The 19,261-nt window shown below is 44.2% G+C and overlaps 1 protein-coding gene across 10 annotated transcripts in view; it reads left to right on the top strand.

The window, feature by feature from the left end:
- The window catches only part of CENPE (centromere protein E), a 205,722-nt gene that overhangs the window by 154,042 nt on the left and 32,419 nt on the right, over positions 1-19,261 (top strand). For 9 of the 10 annotated variants that reach the window (XM_073571801.1, XM_073571795.1, XM_073571802.1 and 6 more), the window contains 5 exons: positions 3,779-3,883; positions 3,996-4,268; positions 7,693-7,797; positions 7,918-8,190; positions 15,076-15,390. In XM_073571801.1, coding sequence (XP_073427902.1) covers positions 3,779-3,883; positions 3,996-4,268; positions 7,693-7,797; positions 7,918-8,190; positions 15,076-15,390 — 1,071 coding nt within the window. The remainder of the gene's footprint in view (positions 1-3,778; positions 3,884-3,995; positions 4,269-7,692; positions 7,798-7,917; positions 8,191-15,075; positions 15,391-19,261) is intronic. The other variant, XM_073571799.1, reaches the window with a different exon arrangement.

The raw sequence follows: 19,261 nt of genomic DNA, 5'->3' as shown, positions 1-19,261 counted from the left end.
TGAAGCGAAGGCTGGGCTTAGCGCCGCCGCTTCGAATGCTGACTTTGCTAAGGATTCTATAATTCTGTCATTAGAATCCTTTAGCGACACCACACCTGAAATCGGGAGGACCGTGTTAAAATAGTCTGGACACGGGAGCCTCTACAGAGGGGGAAGCCGACCAGTTGTCGGTGAGCTCTTTTGAAAATGGATAGAGCACGCCGAGGCGCTTCCCTCTTTGAAAGCGTCTGGTCGGATTTTCTCTCTCCCTGGTAAGGCTCTTGCCAAACTCAGAGTGGGAGGCGAAGACTCTGGAAGGTTTTTCTGCCCGTCTGAACGAAACCTCCTGATCTGAGGGTTTCGCAGGGGAGTCTGTATTTCGAAGGTGTGGTTAATCGCAGCAATGAGGTTCTGTACCGTAAACTTCATGTCCTGGTCCGAATCCAGCTCTAAAATCTCTTCGGATGACTCATCCGAGAACGCTTCACCGGACTGGGGTGAGGAGGCACGGGAAGACGACTACTGGGAAGGACTATGTGGAGAGACCAGGTCAGGAGAGGATTCCGGCCGGAGATCCTGCCTGGGTCTTTTGCTGCTTCTCCTGGCTGGCTCAGATGGAACCCCTTGCGACCTGCTGGACCCTGCAGAAGTGTCCAGGGGCAACTTATCAAGAACGTCCACTAGGGACTGAGACACCCTGGTGAGGTCCGCCACTGATTGTGATAGAGAAGAGGCCCAGCCAGGAATGGGGGGGTTCACTCTCACGTGGCGCAATAGATGGTTCTTGGACGGCATCCGGCTGAATGGGATTACTGCAGTCTAAGCAGAGGGGAGTGGGCTGACCTGAGGGAAGTTTGCGATTACAAGAGGAACATGCAAAGAACTTGACCAAAGTTCCAGTGGGTGCTGCTGGCGGACGGGCACGTTCTGGCTTGGGGTTAGACATAATGAAAGAAGAAAGAACCCTGAGGAGATGCCGGAAGGTTGGGGGACAGAAGGCAGAGGGTGTCAGTCTGCAATTGCAGAGCTACTCACGGTCCGGTGTCCCGAAAGGCGATGTGCCCAGCTCGTCTGAGATGCAGGGCCGCAGTAGAGGATAACGTCAGCGTCCGGCTGACAGGCTGCAAAGATGGCGGCAGCCTGAGGTAAAAGGAATGCGTGGTTCAGGAGAGAAGAAGGGCGGAGCTAGCCGCCTGACCCGAAGAGAAGACCGCCCGCTGCCCAGCTACAGGCTAGGAGGGTGGGTGGTCCTAGAACGGGCGGGAGAGCAGCCCGCCTATAAGAGAGGGCGGGGGGCGTGGCCGCGACGGCCAAGTAGGCCCGAAATGAAGCCGGGGACTAAATTAGTATCGGCGGCCGCCTGTCAGCGCGGGGCGGCGCGGAAGTCCTGCAGCGGCGCTGCCACGGCCACCCAAGAAGAAACCGCCGCCCCAAAAAAAACCCTCAGGATACGCCCGCATAAGAATGAAGGCGGCGGGGGGGGGGAACAAGGCCCGCAGCCGGGGCCTGTCTTGTGGCGCAATAGAAGTGTGGCGGCCGCCGGGAGGCGCAGGCAGCTGAGGACCCTGCGGCACTGCCCTGTGCCGCTCCAAAGAATCCTCCAGTGGTGTCTTCAATAAAGGTACCTTGTAAATCCAACGCTGTCTTAGTCTATTTTCCCCCCCGTGTCCGCGCCTCGTCCGACCGACAGGCTCTAGTAGGCGATTGGGTGGGAGGCGGGGGGCAAGGACATCCGTATAGCTGGCACGCACCTGTGCAATGGTCCTGCTGCGGAGAGCTATGAGGATACGGGGTGGCAGTACACGCCGTACTCAGTCTTTGTGGGAGTACAGTTGTGACTGATCACACTGTATCCCTCTGGGACCCTGAAAAGGAACGACGCACACCGAGGTAGATATGGGTCTAATAAGACCCGTGTCCACATCCTACTGACACTAAGCTAAACTGAGGAAATTCCTGCCGGTTGGTGGGGTGTATAGTGCGGAGGAGGAGCTAACCTTTTTTTGTGCATAGTGTCAGCCTCCTAGTGGCAGCAGCAGCATACACCCATGGTCTGTGTCCCCCAATGAAGCGATAGAGAAAATGGGATGCATTAAAAGAGGCATAGATGCTCATGAGGAGAACATAATTTTACCTCTGTACAAGTCACTAGTGGGACCACATTAGAATACTGCGTACAGTTCTGGTCTCCGGTGTATAAGAAAGACATAGCTGAACTGGAGCGGGTACAGAGAAGAGCGACCAAGGTTATTAGGGAACTGGGGGGTCTGCAATACCAAGACAGGTTATTACACCTGGGGTTATTTAGTTGGGAAAAACGAAGGCTTAGGGGTGATCTTATTTTATATATGAGGGGACAGTACCAAAACCTTTCTAATGACCTTTTTACTCATAGACCTGAGACGGGGACCAGGGGGCATCCTCTATGTCTGGAGGAAAGAAGGTTTAAGCATAATCACAGACGCGGATTCTTTACTGTAAGAGCAGTGAGGCTATGGAACTCTCTGCCATATGATGTTGTAATGAGTGATTCCCTACTAAAAATTTAAGAGGGGACTGGATGCCTTTCTTGAAAAGTATGTTACAGGTGAGGCTAGTTTCACATTTGCGGATGGCCGAGCTGCGGACTTCCTCAGTGAAGCTCTGCCCACTGCTGCACCTCCGGTCAGCACCGCCTACGTCTGCATGCGACCTGCGTACCTATCTGTAACATAGTCAAAACGACTCATGCGGAGGCATCCACGTACATCCACACGACCTGCGTAACCAATGTTAAAGATAGGTACGCAGGTCGCATGCAGACGTAGGCGGACTTGACCGGAGAAGGTGCAGCAGTGGGTGGAGCTTCACGGAGGAAGTCTGCAACCCTCCGCAGCTCGGCCATCCGCAAATGTGAACCTTACATACACTAGTTTCCTTGATACTGTGTTGATCCAGGGAGCTAGTCTGATTGCCGTATGTGGAATCAGGAAGGAATTTTTTTCCCAATGTGAAGCTTACGGTTTGCCATATGGGTTTTTTTTTTTTTTGCCTTCCTTTGGATCAACATGTTAGGGCAAGTTAGGTTAGGATATGGGTTGAACTAGATGGACTTAAAGTCTTCCTTCAACCTTAATAACGGGTCAGAGCTGCGTTCCGCACAACTCCGGTTACACCCACGTGGTTCAGGGGTATTCCTCAAGCTGGCTCCGGTGTTCAGTGAGCTCAGCAATGCGGCTGTCTCGGCCCACAATCCATTTTGCAGGTGGGAGAGCTCTAAGCTGCGACCGCTCACATCGCAGGCTAGGCCACGCCCCGAGCTTGTGACATTGTATAGTTCATTAATAATTAAGGATGATTCTTCCAATAAGGCAACTTGTCGGCAGTTTTTACCCCACTAATTGTCCACTAGTAGTTTATATTGCGGGGATAACCTTTCTGATTATGCACCTACATGCATTTCTTTGTGTTTTTGCATTATTTTCTAAAAATACTACAGGTGCGGTCTCCCCCTTTCTGGCTGGAATACGTCATCTCAAGGCAATTCTAAAGACCTCTCGTGATGTGCAGCACACCCATGAAGCGGATGCCATTTTATTACATGTGTGGGATGCAGATGGACCTGCCTTGGGATAACGTGTCTCCTCCAGAGGGATGTCTGATACCAAAGATAAGCTACCTCTATAAGATATAAAACTACAGATTTTGTATTTCTGCATTATGTTCCGTAACATCATGAGCTCCATGGTGCTTTTAAATACAGCAAGTTGCCTTATGAATTGTGAGCAGTTTCTGAGTCCTCTTGTGTTTTCTTTCTTAGTCTATAGAAACTCAAGATGATCTTAGGAAGGCACAAGACGATCTTCGGCAGCAGATACAGATGGTAGAAGAGCTAACATGTAAAACTGCATCTTTAGAACAAAAGGTATGGTGTCCGTATCAATACTTTATCTTCTGTTCATATTCCATAGATATGATATAGCATAGCATCTTTGTGTTTTCCTTTTTTTTTTTTTTTTTTTTTCTCTCTCTACCAGTCGTCTTCAGTTGAGAACCAATTGCAGGAAACTGTTTTGCTTTTGAAGGAAGCCAATAGTGAAAGAGAGATTATTGAGCTGTCAAAGGAGAAACTGCTATTAGAGCGGGAAGATCTTCACAAAGAAATAGAGACCAAAAAACTGGCTCTGGACAAGTGTGAAAAAGAGGGATCAGAAGCTGGCCAAAAAATTTTTGACCTCACCGCACAACTGAAAGCTGCATCCGAGGAGCGGAATAAAATGGAGCTGAGAAATGAAGAATTGCAAAAACTGGTAAAGGAAAAAATGAAGCTAAACTTAGTGCAATGTTGCTTTAACCATTTTGCTACCAGGACAATTTTCACATTTGACTTAAACATCCCCTTCCCTCTCCCCATAAATTGTAGAATAAAATCAAATTATGCCCTTCTAGCCTGTTAATTCTGTTTTCCATTATGTCTATGACGCCTTAAGTTTTCTACTCAAGTATGTGACTTTATGTTCCTCTTAAGCTCCTCTTAAGCCTACTTCAGAGGCATACTTTGTAATAATAAAACTGTTCCTATAGTTGGGGATGATGAGGACGGGCTGTCCGCACAACGCCAACTTAATGGACTAGAATGCTTCCTCCACCTTAGGTTTCCACGAAACATGACTGATTTTCTTTTTAAGAGAGCGGTCAAAGGTGCCCGTCTCCTTGCAAAATTAGGTATAAACCTTTTGAACTATCCGATGATTCCGAAGAGTGCTCTTACCTATTTCGTAGTATGCGACTCGGGCCAATTTTGAATGGCCTTGATTTTCTCTTTGGGTTTTGATAACCCCCTCAGCCAGTCACGTACCCCAGATAACTGCCTTCCACAAGACCTATTGCACTTTTTTTGAAGTTTGCAGTCAAGCCCGCAACTCTGAGGGGAGTCCACTACCGCTTGTACCTCGGACACGTGGGTATGCCAGTAGTTACTATAGATAATATTATCATCAAGGTTCGCTGACTCATACTTCTGATGGGGCTCTAAAACTGTGTCCATCAGCCTCTGGAACATGGCCAGAGCCTCGTGTAACCCAAAAGGCAAGACGACATAGTGAAAGAGACCATCTGGCATAATGAAGGTGGACTCTTCCTTTGCCATCTGTCAGAAGTACCTGCCAGTAACCATTGGTCAGATCAAGTGTTGTGGAGTATTGGGCCTGTCTCGGTCTCTCAATCAACTCATCTACCTGGGGCATTGGATAAAGATCAAATTTTGACGCTTCACGAAGTTTCCAGAAATCCTCACAAAATTGTAACGATACGTCCGGCTTTGGAATCCGTACAGTAGATTAGTCCACTCACTCCTGGGCTCCTCAATAACTCCTAACTGGAGCATTTGTTTGACCTCAGCTGCGATGGCTTGCCTCCGGCACACGGTGCAGTTTTATTCGTACCCTTACCAGAGGCTCAATGACAATGTCGTGGTGGATTACAGATGTACGTCCTGGCAGTTCGGAGAATGTCCGTATTCTGCTGCACTAATTTCCAAGCCTCCCATCGCTACAGTTTAGAGAGCGTGTCGCTTATCTTTACTTCATTCCTGGCCTCTTTGCAGACTGGTGTCAGAGGGTCTAAAGTAGATATGACGAGTATCTCGTCTGTAACTATACATTCCCAGTCTTTCAATGCTTTTAACAGATTTTTATGATATAGTTGCTTAGGTTTTCTCTTCCCGGGGTGGAAAAGGTGACCACCTCTTTCGGATATTCCCAAAGTTTGTTGTGTATGCAAATTACCCTGATTTTTTTTTTTTTTTTCCCCCCCAGTGGGTTCTAACTCTGAAGTCAATAACCCATTGACAAATGTCATTAGGCTCCCAGAGTCCAAGAGCGCATCCGCCTGGTGTCTGTTGATGTGCACCTGGCGCAGATGGGCTTCATCACCTGGGGTGACAGCGTCCGTGGTGTAGACTGCCTGGGCTTAAATATGGACTGTGAGTTGGCTCGCCTGGTATCTAGGTTCAGCAATCAGTGGTCAGTTGGCAGCCACATGCCCTATCCTTGGTACCGCTAGTCCACGAGACCGCTTTAGGGGAAATTGGTCTCCTGCCACCATCATTATGGGCTCGGTTCTGACTGACCCCAACAGAGGGTTGTTTCCATGCTCTTGAGCTTGAAGGAACCGGCATGATGTCCGCAATGGGGCAGGGTCCCATACCAAGTCCTGGGTGGCCATATAACGTTCTATCAGTCTAATCACCTGATTGCCTGGGTTCCCTTGCCCTCCCATCTCTGTATGGCTACCAGACATGTTCACACCAAGGGGTCGACTTATACCCTTTTTTGAGCTTTCCATAGTTCTGGGCGTCGTCCTGGGTGCCGTCAAAATAGGCCTTCTGAGCATCTCCCATTGGGAACAGGGACACGACTTCAGCCCACTGGGAGATTGGCTAACTGTCCTGCCCTGCTTTTCTCTCTAAAGCCAGAGTCACGTTTGCAACTGCAATGCGAGAAACTCTCCTCAATACCCGGCGCTGCCGCCGGCACTCTGGACCCGAGCGTTCAGCTGCATAGAAATACATGCAGCCACACACTCCAGTCCCGAGTGCCGGCTGCAGTGCCAGGTATTGAGGCGGGTGACTTGTGCGAGTTTCTCGTGTGACCCCAGCCTAACACAGTGAAAAAGGCTTCCATGTCGTCCTTCGGACTAATCTTCAGCGCCGACTTGACCTTGTCCCGGGCCTCTGGACGGTCGGTGGTGGGGGGCATCTCTTGCAGAGCCGCAATCTGTTGTAGAATCAGGTTGTTAGTCTGCTGTTGCTGCTGGAACTTCTGCTGCACAATGAGGATCAGCTACTTCAGTAGTTCCTCCATCTCTGCAGGCCTGAGTGCAGGGTAGCCGGCTTAATCACAGACATGCGGTTTTCTTTGGGGTATGCATCAATTCACACTGACTGAACTCTCCACTATATGTAAGGCAGCGGCTTTCACATTTGTGCGGTAATGACAGCAACCCAAGAAAGTTCAGCTTAAATGTCTTTATTTGCCAACTTGCAAAATAAATCCAAACATTATCATCCAGATAACAGCCAGAACGTCCATATCAATCTGTTAGCAACTGCACCACAGTATAACTCACGGGTGCGGTAATGGCTTTGCTCTAGTCTAGGCTCTAGTCTGTTTAATTTCACAGACAGGCATACACAGAAACTCCTGCTCTGCTTCTTGCAAACCAACACAGACACACCCAACCCTTACCTGAAAGTTTAAAAGGGTATCTTGAACATGGGCAACTCCCAAGACCATAAGTGGAGTGAGATCCGTCCCACTACCTTCCTACAGATCTCTTTACAAATAAAAGCCCATGTTCTGTGTTCCTAAATCTGACTTCATTAAATAGCTTGACCAAGTCCACACTGACTTTTATTTTTTGTTTGTAACCACAGCTGTGGCTGTAATTATAAAGCTCTCCTGTGGGTTCAGTATGTTTCTATGTACATCTTGGGGTCACCTAACAATCGTTGTATATGATTGACCTCACTACCTCACAGGCCATATAGGTGTCTAGGCAAAAATAATCACATAATCATCAATTTTATGTAAATCTGGAATATACCTGTAGCCATTCGAGTTACTGATTCAAAAAATGCCCTTCTTAGTTGCAGGGTTGATTAGAAGTGCATCTAAACTCACCACTTTTAGTATAGATAGCCTGATTTTAAGAGCAGCATTTTTCACCCTTCAGTCTACAGAAATCCAAGATAATCTTCAGAAGGCTCAAGGAGAACTTCAGCAGCAGAAGCATAGAGTGGAAAAACTGACAAATGATATTTCATTGCTTGAAGAAAAGGTATGAATTTCCCCATTGTAAATTGCTGAATAGCAGCCATATTTGCAGGGATGTCTCACTTGTTTTCATGTTTTTGCTGTGTTTTTTTTTTTATATATATATCTGTTTATCTCCACAAAGTCCTCTGCGCTAGAGGGAGAATTACAAGAAAAAATTAATATCCTGGACAAAGCTGCTGAAGACAGATGTGGTTTTGACATGTTTAAGCAAAATCTGACTACTGAATTGGAGCAGGTTGTTGAGGCCTTAAAGAGCAAGGACTTTGAATTGAAAGAAGCTGAGAGAGAAAAAGTGGCAACTTCTCAGAAAATGCTTGAACTCACCAAAGTAGTAGAAAGTGTTACACAAGAAAGGAATGACCTGCAGAATTCCAGACAAAAACTAGGGGAGGAGGTATGTTTTATAGAACTGTACAATTTGGACACCAAGGGAAAAGGGGATAACTTCCTTTACGCAGACTGTCCTGTTTACACACTACAAGTAGGCCTCCCTGACTAGGGCAAGATAGAATTAAGTTTTAGTTGCCAAAAGGAAAAATAAAAAAGTATTTCACACGTACCTTGACATGAAGTCTTGGTGTGGCTACAGTCAGGGTGCAACGTTGCATCCCTCTCAATTTGCATTCTGAGCACTTGGTCACATCTTGCCCAAACTCAGTCAGCAGCTTTGCACCTACACACAGACATTGCAGGAGCTTAGAACCACTCAGTGTTGGCACAACACCTGTCTATAATATGGTACAGAATGAAGTCTGCAAACCAGTGGCGGTAATGACATTGAGCGGAGGTACAGAGCCACTGACTGAGTTAAGGTAACACGCACTTGAATGCTTGATTTAAGTGCTTAGTATTCAAATTATAGGGGTGTAATGGGGCACTGCATCCTTGGACACGCCAATGGTGCACTGAAGCCGAAAAAGGTGATCCAGCTTCCAAAAGGCAATTATATTTATTGATTAAAATATTCCATCATGGGTGTAGACACAGCTATGCTTTTCGAACATCCATAGCTCTGTCTACACACGATGGAATCTTTTTAATCAATAAATATTTGCCTTTTGAAAGCTGGATCATCTTTTTCCACTTTCTATTCCACAACTAGTCCTTCTATGCTTCCTAGGACACCTAGCTGGTGTGAGTGGGTTTCTTTCTGTGCACTGAAGCCCCCTCATTTGCATACGTAATAGATTTTAGTGGTTTAGTTGCCAGAACAAAAAGTGTGTCTGCAAGCCATGTGTGGTTATATGTTAGCTGAGAAGAGCTTGGGAGAAGACAGGTAAGTGTTACAAATTTGTCATAGCGAGCTCACTGACAGATTCTGGTAACTAATTTTGCAGCCAGTAAAACCAATTGCATTACATCGTCATATATTGCTGTAGAAGAGCAGGCTTTCACAATTACTGGATCCCCCTATTTAGTCGTAGCCCATAAGTTATATCGGGTTGGATTTCTTTTCCATAAATTTCCTGCTTTGTTGCTCAACTACGCATCATTTTAAGTTTATTTTTGTAATTATCCTATTTAACCCCTTTATGACATCGGACGTAATTTTCCGTCCTTGTGCCCTGGGCCTATTTGACCATGGACTGAATATTACGTCATCGTGATTGCCCGCGCACACGGGGGGTTCGCGGTCAGTTGCTACCAGGTGTCAGCTGATTCTGACAGCTGACACCCAGCATTAAGTGCCGGTACCAGTCACAGACCGCTCCCGGCACTTAAACCTCCAAAATGCTGCAATCGAACACAATCACAGCATTGTGGAAGTTGACAGAGGGCTGACAGCCCCTCTGGTTTTGTATCAGAGACCCCGTGGCGTGACACAGGGTCCCGATCATTGCCATGGTCATCCAATGTCGTCATGACGACATCTGGGTCACCAGAGCTAGGAAACTTGCTGATCATGCACATTGTATGATCAGCAAATCTCTCAGTGCAGAGCTGACCGTTTCTGTAGCATGGAGAGGCTGCTACATCTGCATGTCAGAAGCGATCAGCCTGCAAAAAAATGATTGTCCCATATTGGGACAAAGTGTAAAAAAAAAAAAAAAAAAATTGTGAAAATATTTTAAAATAAAATAAAAAAAACAATATTTATTCGCTATCTAAATACTTGAATTAAAAAAAATATTAACAATAAAAGTTCTCATATTTGGTATTGCCGTGTACGCAACTATCCGACATACAAAACTGTCCCACTAGTTAACCCCTTTAACGAACACCAAAAAAATAAAAAAGCAAGGCTAAAAGCAATGCTTTATCATCATGTCGCCGAACAAAGTGGAATAACACGCAATCAAAAAGACGGATATAAATAAACATGGTACCGCTGAAAACATCATCTTGTCCCACAAAAAACAAGCTGCCAAACAGCGTCGTCAGCGAAAAAATAAAAGTTATAGCTCTCAGAATAAACCGATGCAAAAAATTTTTTTCTATGAACGTTTTTATTCTATAAAGGCAACAAAGCACAAAACAACAATATAAATGAGGTATCGCTGTAATCGTACTGACCCGAAGACTAAAACTTCCTTATTTTACCCCACACGGAACGGTATAACTCAAACCCCCCCCCCCCCGGCCCAAAAGAAATTCCTGAATTGCTGGTTTTTGTTCATTCTGCCTCCTAAAAATCAGAATAGAAAGAGATCAAAAAATGACATGTGCCCAAAAATGGTACCAATAAAAACGTCAACTCGTCCCGCAAAAAACAAGACCTCACATGACTCTGTGGGGCAAAATATGCAAAAATTATAGCTTTTTTTTTTTTTTTTTTTTTTTTCAATAAAAAGCGTCTTTTTGCGTGTGACAGCAGCCAAACTTAAAACCCACTATAAGGTCTCTTTCACACGTCCTGATTTTTTGAATACCGGAGATGTCCGTGTGTGTAATACTTGCGGCACGAGTGGCATGCATGTGCCGCATCAGTACCACACGGACGGGCACCAGGGAAGAGGCGTTACAGTAAGCGCTGTTCCCCGGCATCGGGTGCTGAACATGGCTCTCATCATTCTTGGCAATCGGTGCGAGCATGGGAGAATGATTAGTTATATTTAAATAATAAGAGACAGCAGGCAGCAGCTGATGGGACTATTACTCAGCTAGCTCACGGTGCTAGCGGGGATCTCGCCGCAGTTTACCCTGGCTGGGAACGGAGCCTCAGTCACCGGAGGTAACCTCTATGACGTTACCTCCCGCTGTGAATTTTCACTGGCTGGTTATAGAAAATATGGGGGAACCCACGCCATTTTTTTTTTTTTTCTTTTTATTTATTTATAGCGTAGGCATTGACTGATGAATACCCCCATCAGCCGCTCCTGCTGTCACTGTTATTATCTGAAGGGGTAGGCTGATGGGAGTAATAGATCCCCACCGTGAGCTAGCGGAGTAATAGTCCCAACAGCCGCCGCCTGTTGTCTTTTATCACTTCAATGTAACTCCTTATTCTCCCTTGCTCAAGCTGATCGCCGAGAATGATGTAACGCTTCTTCCCAAGCGCTGATGCGTGTTACACGGATGACATCCATGTGTGTTAGCACTGGCCGCAAAACGTCCCGCACACAGATGACATTAAAAACCGGCCATGTCAGCGTGTTCTGCCCACGGACACACGGTCCGTGGAAACACACTGACATGTGCAAGTAAGAATGGGTGTACGTGTCTCCGGTACATGTGAAAACTGTCACCACACATACCAAAGACACGGATGTGTGAAAGAGGCCCAAATCTGGTATTGCTGTAATCGCACCGACCCGAAGAATAAAGTCGCCTAATCACTAAACCACACGAGGAACAGTGTAAAATATAAATAAAACCAATTCTTCACTTGCTGTTTATTTCTTCATTCTACCTCTAAAGATCGCAGTAAGGTTTGTTGTACATTTGTCCTGCGCTGGGCGCTTGCAACGGGGTTTCCGTGTAAATCACTGAAATACGCGATTCAGACGGAACCTCTAGCAGAAGATTCCCTATAGTGAGGCAGGTCGAGGCACGGTGGTCGCCAACTGACCTTTGATCAGACACGGCCGTGTCTGTATTTTTAGGATAGCATAAAAGTGCCATCAGCCACAGTTTTTTGTGCACTTCTGAAAAGGACACCCCTGAACAGAGGCTAGACTGTGTCCAGACTCTGCTGCCTCATTATAGTGAATGGATCCCTCAGGGGTTTCATATCAGTCGCGTCACTCCAAAGTAAGTGCTCAGCGTAGAGCACTGGATAAATGTTATCCCAAACATTATGTAAAATGTTCCCAATAAAAGCTTTAACTCAATCAACGAAAAAAGCAAGCCCCAACTCAGGTCTGACATCTGTTAATGGAAATACTGTATAGGGGGCTTCCATGTTATTGGTAGTACAAAGGCTCTTGAAAACGAAATGGCTCCTCACCGGCCCAAAAACAATTCAGCAAATTCTCCACTTCCAAATCCAAATGCCCCTTCCTTCTGAGTCCCAGTGTGCCTATACCACATATTGCATTCGTGTTTGACATTTCTGAAGCAATGACAGCCCGCCTAACTTATGGGTGCATTTCTCCAGAAGCACAGGCTGGGCATAACGTACTGGTCACTACAACGGCAGTTTGCGCTTTTCATTCGGCAATATTCATTGCTGCTTGTTTCTGGAAAAATCACCATGAAGTCAAAATAGTCACTACACCTATAGATAAATTCCCCATGGGGTATAGTTTCCCAAATGGGGTCGCTTGAGGGGGGGGATTCTGCTCTTGTAGCAATTAGGAGCTCTGTATATGGAGTCTGGCTAAGTAGTAAAGGGAATTGCCACATTCAGTAGAAATTGTAGGACAAATTATGGTGCCATTTTTACCCACTTCTTGTGTTAAACTGTAAAACCTTTTGCTAAAGCAAAATTTTGGTGGTAAAAATTTAGTTATTTTGTCTTCACTGCCCAATAGAGTAAAATGCTGTGACACACCCATAGTTTCAATATGATTGCTGCACCCCTAGATGAATTCATTAAGAGGTGTATTTTGTAAATTGGGGTCACTTATGGGGGGTTCTGCTGTTCTAGCACCTCATGGGCTCTCCCAGTGGGTCATGGCACCTGCAAACCATAACAGTAAAATCTTGTGCTTCTGGCCTTCTGAGCTTTGCACTATGCCTGAAAAATATTTCCCAATTTACTTGTTGGGTATTGGCACACTCAGGAAAAAATGGACCTCAGTTTGTTGTAAAAAAAAAAAAAAAAAAAAAAAATCATATTAGCCCTTTAGAAAAATTAAAAACTTGGGGCTAAAACAAAATTTTAGTGGTAAAAATGTAATTTATTCTTTCTTCACCGCTCAATGGTATAAAATTCTGTCATGCACATGTGGTGTTAATATGATGACTGCACCCCTATATGAATTCATTGGAGAGTCTAGTTTGTAAAATGAGTTCACATATAGGGGGTTTCTATTGTTCTGGCACATCAGGGGCTCTGCCAATGTGACATGGCACCCTCAAACCATTCCAGCAAAATCTGAACTCCGATATGCCACCTCTTCCCTTCTGAGCTTTGCACTGTTCCCCACATATGGGGTTACCGGCATACTCAAGAGAAATTGCATTGAAATTGTATGGCTCAAGTTCTCCTTTTACCCTTATGAAAATGCAAAATTCTGAGCTAAAATAACATTTTTGTGAGGAAAATGTGATTTTATTATTTTCACGGTTCAATGTTAGAATCTACTGTGAAGCACCTGGGGGTTCAAAGTGCCCACCACACATCTATAGAAATTCTCTGGGGGGGGGGGGGGGTCTAGTTTCCAAAATGGGGTCACTTGTGGGGGGTTTCCACTGTTTAGGCACATCAGAGGCTCTCCAAATGTGACATGGCGTCTGATATCAATTTCAGCCAATTTTTCTTTGAATAAGTCAAACGACAATGCTTCCCTTACGAGCTCTGCCGTGTGCCCAAACAGTGGTTCATATGGGGTAACGGCGTATTCAGGAAAAGTTGCACAACTTTTGGGATCCAATTTCTCCTGTTACTCTTGAGAAAATTAAAAAAAAAAAAAAAAAAACTAACTGGATCTGAAGTAAATTTTTTGTGAAAAAAATGTTAATGTTCACTTTTTTTGTTTTAAGCATTCCAAAAAATTCCTGTGAAGCACCTGAAGAGTTAATAAACTTCTTGAATCTGGTTTTGAGCACCTTCAGGGGTTCAGTTTTTAGAATGGTGTCACTTTTGGGTATCTCCTATCATATAGACCCACCCGTCAGAGTAGCTTCAAATGTGATGTGGTCCCTAAAAAAAAAAAAATTTCTGTTCAAATTTTAACCCTTATAACTTACTAACAAAAAATGTTGGTTCCAAAATTGTGCTGATGTAAAGTAGACATGTGGGATATGTTACTTAGTAAGTATTTTATGTGACCTATCTCTGTGACTTAGGCTAAGTGCACACGTAGCAGAAGCAGAAAATTTCTGCTAAAAAACCGGACTCCCTTCCCAGAAACCACGCGTATTTTCTGCACGGTTTTTGCACAGAAAATGCGCAGTTTTTGTGTTTTTTCCACGCGTTTTCAAAACACATAGCTATAGCCAAAAACGCGGAAAAATCCACGAAATTAATGAGCATGCTCCGTTTTTTACCACGATGCGTTTTTTTCGCGGTAAAAAACCCATCAATATGCACAAAAAGTGCAAAATGCATAGAAATGAATGGGAAGCTTATTTTTAGCGGTTTTATTGGAAAAAACGCTAAAAATACCGCTAAAAAAACGCTGTATGTGAACACAGCCTTAAGGGCCCGAAAATTTAAAGTTGGAAAATTTCAAAATTTTCAGCAAATTTACGTGTTTTTTTTTTTTTTTTTTCTTCTCCAAATAAGCGCAAGTCATATCAAAATAATTTTACCACTATCATGAAGTACAATATGTCATGAGAAAACAATGTCAGAATCAGTGGGATCCGTTGAAGCGTTCCAGAGTTATAACCTCATAAAGGGACAGTGGTCAGAATTGTAAAAATTGACCTGGTCATTAACGTGCAAACCAACCTCTGGGCTTAAGGGGTTAACATGGACCAACTTCTTACTGAAGAAAAAAAACAAGCAAAATATAAGGATTTGTAGTATTATTGTATTTTTCTCATTGGCTACTGATTTAGTGCAATTTCTGCAGTTTTCCAGAAACCTATCCGTGTTTATTATAAGCAGAGCCAAGCCCACTTTTAAATGTTGAGATTTTTTTTTGGCTCTTTAAGCGTCCCAAAATATACAGTCATGGATTTTTTTGGGGTTCTGAAATCTGACCTTTTCTTGTCCTGCAAACATCAGGTTGAGACATTAAGAGAGGAAATACAGCAGCTAAGACATGAGCGTAACCTCTTCACTGATGAACAAGTTAGGAACACTAGCCAATTAAATGAACTGGAAACTGAGCTCCAACAGCTGCAGGAGAAGGTGCGTCTCTCCGAGGCCTCCACCGAACAAATGAAGACTGATAACGCTGCACTACGCGAGCAGCTGCAGCAGGGTCAACTGGACATGGCATCTCTTCGCCAAGAACAGGAGCAGTTCCAGCAGCTGCTCCAGAGAGCACGAAGTGAAAAGGAAAATATATATAGCACCTTGCAAGATCAAGAAAAAGCGGTAAGCCTACCAGCCGTCCAACTTACTACCTCAGTGGTAAAAAATGATTATCTACCACAAATGGATTAAATATGCATTTTTTTCTTTACTTTTGTGAATTAAATTTAACCCCTTCCTGACATCAGACGTACTATCCCGTCCATGGGACCCGGGCCCCTATGCCCATGGACGGGATAGTACGTCTACCGCGATCAGCGGCGCCCACGTGGTGAGCGCCGCTGATCGCGGCTGGGTGTCAGCTGATTATCACAGCTGACACCCGGCACAATGTGTCAGGGGCGGTCACGGACCGACCCCGACACGTTAACCCCTTGCACACCGCGATCAAACATGATCGCGGTGTACCGGGGGTTAAAGGGAAGCATCGGCAGGGAGGGGGCTCCCTCCGTGCTTCCCTGAGCCCCCCACGGCAGCGCAATGTGCAGCGCTGCTGCGGGGGGCTCCTTTCCTGCAGGCCCCCGAATCCAAGATGGCGACGGGGGCCTGCAGGAAGCTGGCTTCCTCAGTGCCTGCAAAGCGCAGGCATGAGGAAGCCTTCTGCACTGCCTGTGACAGATCGCTGATCTGTCACAGTGATCTGTCACAGGACAGTGAAGTCCCACCTGGGACTATTTAATAAAGTTAAAAAAAAAAAGTGTTAAAATAATTTTAAAAAAAAATCGCCAAATAAATTAGAGAAAAAAAAATATTCCCCCAAATAAATCCATTTATTGGAAATAAAAAAAAAAACAAAAGTACACATATTGGGTATCGCCGCGTCCGTAACGACCCACCCTATAAAACTGTCCCATTAGTTAACCCCTTTAGCGAACCCCTTAAAAAATAAAAAACGAAGCAAAAAATGATTTATTATCAAACCACCAAACAAAAAGTGCAATAACGCGTGATCAAAAAGACGCATATAAATATCCATGGTACCGATGAAAACGTCATCTTGTCCCGCAAAAAACGAGCCGCCACACAGCATCATCAGCGAAAAAATAAAGTTATAGCTCGCAGAATAAAGCGATGCAAAAATAATTATTTTTTATATAAAATAGTTTTCATTGCATAATACCGACAAAACATAAAAAAATGACCTAAATGAGGTATCGCTGTAACCGTACTGACCCGAAGAATAAAACCGCTTTATCAATTTTACCGCACGCGGAACGGTGTAAACGCACCCCCCCAAAAGAAATTCATGAAACGCTGGTTTTTGTTCATTCTGCGTCCCAAAAATCGGAATAAAAAGCGATCAAAAAATGTCACGTACCCAAAAATGGTACCAATAAAAACGTCAACTCGTCCCCCAAAAAATAAGACCTCGCATGACTCGGTGGGTTAAAATACGGAAAAATTATAGCTCTCAATATGTGGTGATGCAAAAACTATTTTTACAATAAAAAGCGTCTTTTAGCGTGCGACAGCTGCCAAATATAAAAACCGCCATAAATAGTAAATCAAACCCCCTGTTATCACCCCCTTAGTTAGGGAAAAATAATAAAATAAAAAAAATGTATGTATTTCCATTTTTCCATTGTGGGTGTGTTGGGGTTCGGGTTGGAGTTAGAATTGGGGGTTTCCACTGTTTGGGCACATAAGGGGCTCTCCAAATGCAACATGGCGTCTGATCTCAATTCCAGCCAATTCTGAGTTGAAAAAGTCAAATGGTGCTCCTTCCCTTCCAAGCTCTGCCATGCGCCCAAACAGTGTTTTACCCCCACATGTAGGGTATCAGCCTACTCAGGACAAATTGCAAAACAATTTTTGGGGTCCAATTTCTCCTGTTACCCTTAGGAAAATAAAAAATTGGGGGCAAAAATATCATTTTTGTGGAAAAAAATGATTTTTTTATTTTCACGTCCGAGCGTTATAAACTTCTGTGAAGCACTTGGGGGTTCAAAGTGCTCATGACACATCTAGATAAGTACCGTGGGGGTCTAGTGTCCAAAATGGGGTCACTTGTGGGGAGTTTCAATAGTTTAGGTACATCAGGGGCTCTCCAAACGCACATGACACCCGCAGACCATTCCATCAAAGTCTGCATTCCAAAACGTGACTACTTCCCTTCCGAGCCCCGACGTGTGTCCATACAGTAGTTTTCTCCCACATATGGGGCGTCAGCGTACTCAGGACAAATTGGACAACAACTTTTGGGGTTCAATTTCTCCTGTTACCCTTGGGAAAATAAAAAAATTGGTGACTAATTGATCATGTTTGTGGAAAAAATACGAATTTTTTATTTTCACGCCCGGGCGTTATAAACTTCTGTGAAGCACTAGGGGGGTTCAAAGTGCTCACCACACATCTAGATAAGTTCCCTGGGGGGTCTAATTTACAAAATGGTGTCATTTGTGGGGGGTTTCCACTGTTTAGGTACATCAGGGGTTTTCCAATCGCGACATGTGTCCGATCTCAATTCCAGCCAAAAACGTCAAATGGCGCTGCTTCCCTTCCGAGCTCTGCCATGCGCCCAAATAGTGGTTTACCCCCACATGTGGGGTATCAGCGTACTCGGGACAAATTGCACAATAACTTTTAGGGTCCTGTTACCCTTGGGAAAATAAAAATTGGGGTGAAAAGATCATTTTTGTGGAAAAAATGATTTTTTTAATTGTACCGCTGTACGTTATAAACTTCTGTAAAGCCCTTGTGGGTTCAAAGTTCTCACCACATATCTAGATAAGTTCCTTGGGGGGTCTAGTTTCCAAAATGGGGTCACTTGTAGGGGGTTTCCACTGTTTAGGTACATCAGGGACTCTCCAAACGTGACATGGCGTCCGATCTGAATTCCAGCCAATTTTGCATTGAAAAAGTCAAACGGCGCTCCTTCCATTCTGAGCTCTGCCATGCGCCGAAACAGTCGTTCCCCCCCACATATCAGGTATCAGCGTACTCAGGACAAATTGCACAATAACTTTTGCAGTCCAATTTCTCCTGTTACCCTTGGTAAAATCAAAAAAATTGAACCTGAAGTTTTTTTTTGTGAAAAAAAAAAAAAGTTAATGTTAATTTTTTTTTAAATATTCAAAAAAAATTCCTGTGACGCACCTAAAGGGTTAATAAACTTCTTGATTGTGGTTTTGAGCACCTTAAGGGGTGCAGTTTTTAGAATGGTGTCACTTTTGGGTATTTTCTATCATATAGACCCCTCAAAATGGCTTCAAATGTGATGTGGTCCTAAAAATAAAATGGTGTTGTAAAAATGAGAAATCGCTGGTCAACTTTTAACCCTTATAACTTCCTAACAAAAAAAAATTTTGGTTCCAAAATTGTGCTGATGTAAAGTAAACATGTGGGAAATGTTAGTCATCAAGTTTTTTGTGTGCCGTATCTCTGTGATTTAAGGGCATAAAAATTCAAAGTTGGAAAATTGCGAAATTTTCGCCAAATTTCTGTTTTTCTCACAAATAAACGCAAGTTATTTGAATGAAATTTTACCACTAACATGAAGTACAATATGTCACGAGAAAACAATGTCAGAATCACCGGGATCCATGGAAGCGTTCCAGAGTTATGACCTCATAAAGGTACAGTGGTCAGAATTGTAAAAATTGGCCCGGTCATGAACGTGCAAACCACCCTTGGGGGTGAAGGGGTTAAAAGGTCACTGTTGGCAAAAATTAAGTGAAGCTACGAGATATTAAGTTTTTACAAAGTTATCAATTTTACACCTTTTTAAATTTCAAATGTTGAAACTTAACTACAGTTGCTGGGTTAAGAAGTCCCCCAGTGACTCCCCATGCTTAAAGAGGACCTTTAACATGCTCAAACTGGTGAAACAGGCCACATCACGGCATAGCGATTTTGTGAATGGATCTAAGCTAACCTAACTCTTCTGGCTTTTCCTATAAAATCATAATTTTTCTGATGTAAAGATGCAATGTTA

Source organism: Dendrobates tinctorius, unplaced genomic scaffold (assembly GCF_039654945.1).
Source record: "Dendrobates tinctorius isolate UK_male_01 unplaced genomic scaffold, ASM3965494v1 ptg000030l, whole genome shotgun sequence".
In the NCBI taxonomy this organism is placed as follows: domain Eukaryota; kingdom Metazoa; phylum Chordata; class Amphibia; order Anura; family Dendrobatidae; genus Dendrobates; species Dendrobates tinctorius.
The sequence above is the reverse complement of the archived record's forward strand: the minus strand, read 5'-3'. Positions and strand labels throughout refer to the sequence as shown.